Here is a 6793-nt window from a genome sequence, read left to right as displayed (position 1 = left end):
TTCAAACCGCTGACCTTAAGGTTCGCAGCCCGATTCGTAACCACTACGCAATTCACAATTTTTTTAAAAAAAGTCTGTTCTTTCTTAAACAAAAATGAAAACATAAAAATAAATGATTCCCATTAAAAACAAAACAACAACAACAAAAAAAACCTTCCAGGGAACAAGTTGGTTCATAGTTGTTACTCCACATGGAAGAGCACATCGATACTCACACAATGCATTCTAAAAATATCTCTGCTATTTTACAGGAAAAAAAAATGTCACATAAAAAAATTACTTGCTTACCAAATAATCACAAAATACTTTTTTAAAAAATCTTACCTAAAACTATGGTATGGTACTGTGGGTTAATGTGCTGGACTGCAAAGTCAATCTGAACCATAAGGTTAGCGGTTCAAGCTCAATAGCTGCTCCTAGGAAACCCTATACAGGGTCGCTATGGGTTGGAACCAACTCTAAGGCTCTTAACAATAACAAAATTATACTTACCATTCTGGCTGCTGGATGTAACACTTGCATTTGTTTTAGAATGGTGGCACCATCATTTGTAATAGTCACGTCACCTTTTCCATCTTGAATCTGGAAAGTTTTGTTTCTTGTAAGTTATATTTTTAAAGTTTTGGGTTTTTTCAATCCAAAAAACTCTAATATAGTTAATAAAGAACTTATGTTTGCACAATATTTAATTTCCAAGTCTCTTTACATAGTCATTTAGCAGTCCAATTTACAAACAGAATGTCTGACTCTGTTGCAGGTATTTAAAAGTACAGGAATCTGTTGTGACAATCAATGACAGTGTTAGATAAATAACCACTTTTTCTGGTTTCGTAATACTAATTAGAAGCCTAATTTCTCCCATGGATTTCCAAAGGAACAGCACAATGCCATGTGAACAAAATTCTTAATGTGTTTTTACAGTCAGCATAAGAATCTGTTAGTAGCATGACTGGCAGAAATAGATTTTACATCAGCCAGAGGGAATAACGATCTAGTTATTTTTCAATCCTCCATATTGCTTTGTTATCTTTTGTGTTAGGTGCCAAAACAGAATTTGACGGTATACGACTAACAAGGTACTGGAATGCACCTGTTTCATGCTGGTAATCAATCAAGCAAGCTAGAAGTAGTTTTATATCTCATATACCAGCATGTCACAGAGTTGTGTTCATTAACAAGGAATGCAAAACTCAAGCCCTTACACCTAACTTTACTGCACTGTCCATGTCCAACTAGCAGATAATTGTTTTTCTTTTCTATATACATTCTCATTGTTTTTAAAAGTATTAAACTATGAATTATAGGTAAGCCCTGCCCACCACAAAAGTATCTCTCACTCCTCCATCAGGATCTTGTAATGCAAAGAGCAGTACTTAGGTAGTACTTAGGTAGTATTTAGGAAGTACTGAGTGATTCCATTTAAAAATTTTTTTTAATTTACCATTTTATCCATTCCTTTTGGTCCAAGGCTTGTTCTAATAGCATCAGCAACAGCTGTAAACATAAGAAGGAAAGAAAACAAAATCAAGACTCTTTAGAGTATTTCTCCTCTCATGATGATTTTGGACTTATTAGAATATGGTTCAATAGTGACTATGTCCACTTAATAAAAACTGTCTAATATCTACTGGAAACAGATTATAATCAGTTTACTTCTTTTCAATTTATACTGAGTTAAAACTTTTTGTTAAAACTCACTCAACTTTATAGTTGTGCTCTATCTACAGTGGTGGTGATGTAGCAACTATGTATAGGTTTTCCAAGGCTGTAAATCTTTAGGAAGCCGTAAGCCTTATTTTTCTCCCACAGAACCGCTGGTAGTTACAAACTGTGGACCTTGAGATTAGCAGCCCAACCCTTAACTACTACACTACCAGAGCTCTACCTGTAGTAAAACAAAATTTGAGGAGTTACGGTATCTTCCTAAAATACTTAACATTCTATAAAATTCACTCATTTGTTTATCCTCTATCTCCTCCAACTAGAATGTAATCTCTGAGGGCAAAAACTTTTGTTCTGTTCACTATGATGTACAGAAGGCCCACAATTAAAATTAAAACTTTCAACAGAGCAAACAAACCATGGAAATGCTGTCAAACAAAACACCCTTTGACAAACACAATAAATCTAAAATCCAATCTTCTTGAATCACAGATTTTAGTCATCAATACATCATCAAATATCTATTACTTATCCATGAGAATATGTGTTTTATCAATACACTTACAATTATTTCCCAAGAGAAACTGATGGATAATCCCTTTTTTAAGTCCAGGGCAATCAATTAAATTTCCTTTTTTTCACATACCATCTCAGTTCATACACATATGGCAGAGAGTGCCTTTTTAAATATTTCAACCAGCATAATAATTTCCCCTAAATTGTATGAATAATACATAGTGCTTTTAAGAGAAATTGTTTGGTACAATCTCATCACTATAGTTTATATAATTATGTCTTAACAATGGGCTGCTATTCCTAATTATCCAGTCCATATACTTTCAATCAAGTTTTATAGATCTGCATGGCCGTAACGCTATAAGCTGACCAATTCACTTGAAAAGTGTCCAAAGCTCTTGCTTGCAATGTGAAGATTCTAGGGCACACACTGACTTTCTGTGTTTGTGTTTTATATCACTGACAAATGGTATAATACTCACCCCACACTTATTGACATGGTTAGGTTCCAAAGATCAGGTTATTAAGTGAAAAGTGGAGCCAAAGATCAGGTTATTAAGTGAAAAGTGGAGTTATGTGAAAATAGAAGATGACTGCATCTTTACATAACTGCCAAACAAACCACTGAGAATCACGGCCAGCCAGGTTGATAAACAACCCTAATAGCCAGTGTTACTCTCATCTAGCACCTTGGCATTCACTGTTGTTGTTAAGTGCTGTTGAGTAGGTTACAACCCTAGGAGCAGCTGGTGAGCTTGAACCGCCGACCTTGCGGTCCAAACTAAATTGAAGTCCAGCGCATTAACCCACAGCACTATATCAGGACTCAATTACTACCAGTTAATAGCTAGTGTTACTCTCACCTAGCACTTTGGCATTCATTACTACCATTCCTATATCATTATGGATAGTAGAGTTTTCAACTATTGTTGTTAATTGTAAAATGTTAGAGACAGTTAATTAGTTGAGGAGTTTGAGCCCACCAGCCTCTCTGCTCCTTCAAATATTCACAGCCTCAGAAATATATGAGTCAGAACTGACTTGAAAGCACTTAATGATGCATTATCCTTACTTTTGCAAAAAATAACACTGAAAAAACAAAACAAAACAAAACCTGACTCCCTAAACTGCACCCAGCAGGAACTCTGTAGGGCTTTGTCTGACCTGAAAACTAGTATTATGGTTGGCATTTGACTCTGACCTCCCTTGTCTGCTTGAACTCTCGGTGTACTGTTGCTTTCAGAGATTCTAGTAAGTCCAATCTTACTTTTTAATCTATCCACCTGGTCACTGACGTCTCCAATTTATTTTGCCCAAATTGGAACTTCTCATCTTACACTCTCCTTCCTCCTACTGTGTCACTTTTTCTTTCTTAAGCATCACTATGTTCCCAGACACATGGGCTTAAGAGCACAAGTGCTCAGGAGGCTGTACTTTATATTCTGATTTTGTCAGTTGCCCTTACTTAGACTTGCTCTTGCATAGATTCCATCTCCAGGTATGCAGAGTAAAACTACTCTAAGTTTTTCAAATGTGAGATTTTTCGGAAGCAGATCACCTGCCATAATTTCCAAGGAATCTCTGGAAGGACTTGAGCCACCAATCTTTAAGTTAGGAGTCCAGCACTTAACATGCACCACCCATAGTTCTTTATGTATTTAAAACTCACTTAATCCTCACAGCAACCCTACAAGTTGGCTATTACCTCCTTAAACTTAAGAATGATCTGAAGCTGGGGGAGATCAAGCCGAAATACTTTCGAGGACACCCGGGCCTTCAAAATCGGGCTCCAACTTACCTTTCCAGTCATCTCTCTCACTTTTTCATGCACCTTATTCTCCAACCCCATAGAAATAACAAGTACTGTCCTCAATACGCATCGTGGCCACACTAAATCTCTGTTCTCACTTTTTCTTCCTCCCATCTCAGCTCGACTTCAAATATTCAGAATCCTAACAAGCAAACATTGTCCACCTCAATTTTATGGGTGAAGTAACCTTGATCCAGAGATTGGACAACCAAATAACTGAAATTCAGGTCTTAACACGATCAGCAAGACTCGCTCGATTTCCCTTCCTCCAGGAGGAGTCGGTTCCGACCCACAGGGACCCTGCACAGGGTTTCCGAGGCTGTAAATCTTTAAGGGAACAGAAAGCCTCATCTTTCTCCCGCGGAACAGCTGGTAGTTTAGAACTGCTGACCTGTGTGGTTCACAGCCTGATTCGTAAACTCTACGCTACCAGAGCTCCTTCAAGCTCGATGGGCACCGCCCAATTAAGATGCGGAGAATTTACTCCAATTCCTAACAGTTTAAGTCACGGAAAGTGTATTTAAATCGTGTTTTTAAAAAGAGGAAACCTGGAAACCGTTGTGCACACAACATTCAGCCAGCGAATCCAAAATGCATAATAAAGGACATCTCAGTGCCAAAACCCGAGGAACCGTTGCACGTAGGTCTCGGCATTTTGTCTTAAGACCTGCTTCTCTGTCTTAGTGTGATAAAGCACACACAGGATGATAAATCAAATACTAAGACCTAAAACAGAGCAGGTCCAAAGGCCCTCCATTCTCAGGGTAGGGAATTATTAGGAGGAAACAGAAAGAAAAAGCGTTCCTAGGGACTTCTACTAACAGAACAAGAAGGGATCTCTTCAAGAAACAGAAAATAGGCCATGTCCACTCCAAATCAAAGTAAGAATTAGCGGGGCCGAGGGTCAGGTCCCAGGAGCGGTACCTTTGGCTGCAGAAATGTTGCTGAAGCGGATCTGGGCCGGCTTGTCGCGGTCCTGATAAGCGCCTTTTCCGCGGCCACCGGCAAACCCGGCAGGCGCCCCGCTCCGGTGGGCTACGTTCTCTGGCATGGCAACCTCGGCTGGGTCTGTGCAGAGTCACAAAGGATGGATGGACAGGGATTCCGCACAGCCGCGGAGTAACGGACTATATCCACTGCCTTCACGAATCTTCCAGAAAACGGAGCCGGCGTAGGTGGGGGCCTGCCTAGCAGCGCGGCACAGGCATGACGTCAGAAGCTGTCCGCCACACGCCGGGCCAAGTGCTTTGCGCTGGGAGCGCCTAACTTGTTGGCACGGGGAGAAGGTGTTAGTTCTGGACACTGGGAACTGGGGGTGCTATTGGGAGGCCTAATGAAAGGCAGAAATGATAACCCATGATTTTAAAGGCAGGTGTTGGAGACCTCCACATGTCCGCCTACAGCTTCCTCTGCTTTGAGGTCCCCTCGGTTAACTCGGGCAGCACCTAGCGACGTTGTTGAGTATGACCGTGGGCGTAACTGTTCCCGCGTTTACTGTGCCTTGTTGACCTGAGTTTTATTCATTTTGAAAGGGAGTCGGAAGAGAGATTGGGTTGATTGGGTGCTTTCCTTTGCTTTAAATGTTGGGCTTGGTTGTTTCATATTGTTTGATACTGAGTGGTAATTACAGGTTTAAATATGCTGGTAAAATAAAAGAGAATCTTAACAGTTAATAGGGCTGTTTGACTGCCTGCAAAATCTATATGTCTAGTTGGAAGAGCCTCATCGTTTTACACTGTTTTCTTTTACATAATATAACCACTGAGTTCCTGCTGTGGTGCTGTAGGATAAGCACTGGACTGCGAACTACAAAGCCTATAATTCAAACCCACCAGCTAGCTGCTCCTCAGAAGCCCTACACAGAGTTGATATATGAATCAGAACCGACTGGACAGCAGCTAACAACAACATAGTCCCTGGCTCTTAGGGATCACAGGCATAACATCATAACAATGATCGATTATTCAGTACAAGTATGTGCTAGACACAGTGCTTAAGTCCTTTGCATGTTTTATCCTATTTAATCCACACAAATTTGTGAAATATGTGCCATTGTCTTTAGCATATGAGGAAACCAAAGCGCAGAGAGGGAATTGAGCTCAAGGTAAACCAGTAAGTAAATTAGAAGCAGTATTTCAATAGTTCTGACTTCAGATTTCATGGACATAATTGTTGGACTCCAGTTCAAGTACTGTATTGCCTTCTGCACAGTGAATGGAAGTTTATGTAGGGAAGGTTCATTCAATATGTGTTTACATACAGTTATTGAGTATCCATAAAACACTGGGTTGTCTGCAAATGCTATTTGCTGTGGAGTAGATTCTGACTCATAGCATCTCTATGCACACCAACAGGAAACACTGCCCCGTCCTGCACCATTCTCACAATTGTTGTTATGCTGAAGCGCATTGTTGGCTGCCGCTGTGTCAATCCATCTTGTTGAGCAACTTCCTCTTTTTCACTGACCCTCCACATTACCAATCATGATGTCCTTCTCCAGGGACTGATCCCTCCTGACCATAGGTCCAAAAAATGAGAAACCAAGTTTCACCATCCTTTCTTCTAATGAGCATTCTGGAGTATTTCTGTGAAGATAAATTTGTTTTTCTGACAGCCACGGGATTTCCAATAGTCTTTACCAACAGCTTAATTTAAAATGTGTTTATTCTTCTATAATCTTCCTTATTCATTGTCCAACTTTCACATGTATATGAGGCAGCTGAAAATATCATGGCTTGGGTTAGGTGCACCTTAGTCCTCAAAGGTACACCTTTGCTCTTTCACACTTTAATGAGGTGTTTTGCA

At 40.0% G+C, this 6793-nt stretch overlaps 1 protein-coding gene across 1 annotated transcript in view; it reads right to left on the bottom strand.

Moving 5' to 3' along the window:
- Positions 1 to 5039, bottom strand: part of CCT4 (chaperonin containing TCP1, subunit 4 (delta)) — a 39142-nt gene extending 34103 nt beyond the window's left edge. The window contains exons 1-3 of the mRNA XM_006863004.1: positions 4913 to 5039; positions 1442 to 1494; positions 493 to 582 (exon numbers count right to left, since the gene is read on the bottom strand). Of these exons, the coding sequence (XP_006863066.1) occupies positions 493 to 582; positions 1442 to 1494; positions 4913 to 5039 (270 nt within the window). The remainder of the gene's footprint in view (positions 1 to 492; positions 583 to 1441; positions 1495 to 4912) is intronic.
- Positions 5040 to 6793: the final 1754 nt, after the last annotated feature.

Source organism: Chrysochloris asiatica, unplaced genomic scaffold (genome assembly GCF_000296735.1).
Source record: "Chrysochloris asiatica unplaced genomic scaffold, ChrAsi1.0 scaffold00052, whole genome shotgun sequence".
Classification (NCBI taxonomy): Eukaryota; Metazoa; Chordata; class Mammalia; order Afrosoricida; family Chrysochloridae; genus Chrysochloris; species Chrysochloris asiatica.
This window is presented reverse-complemented; position numbering and strand designations above follow the sequence as displayed.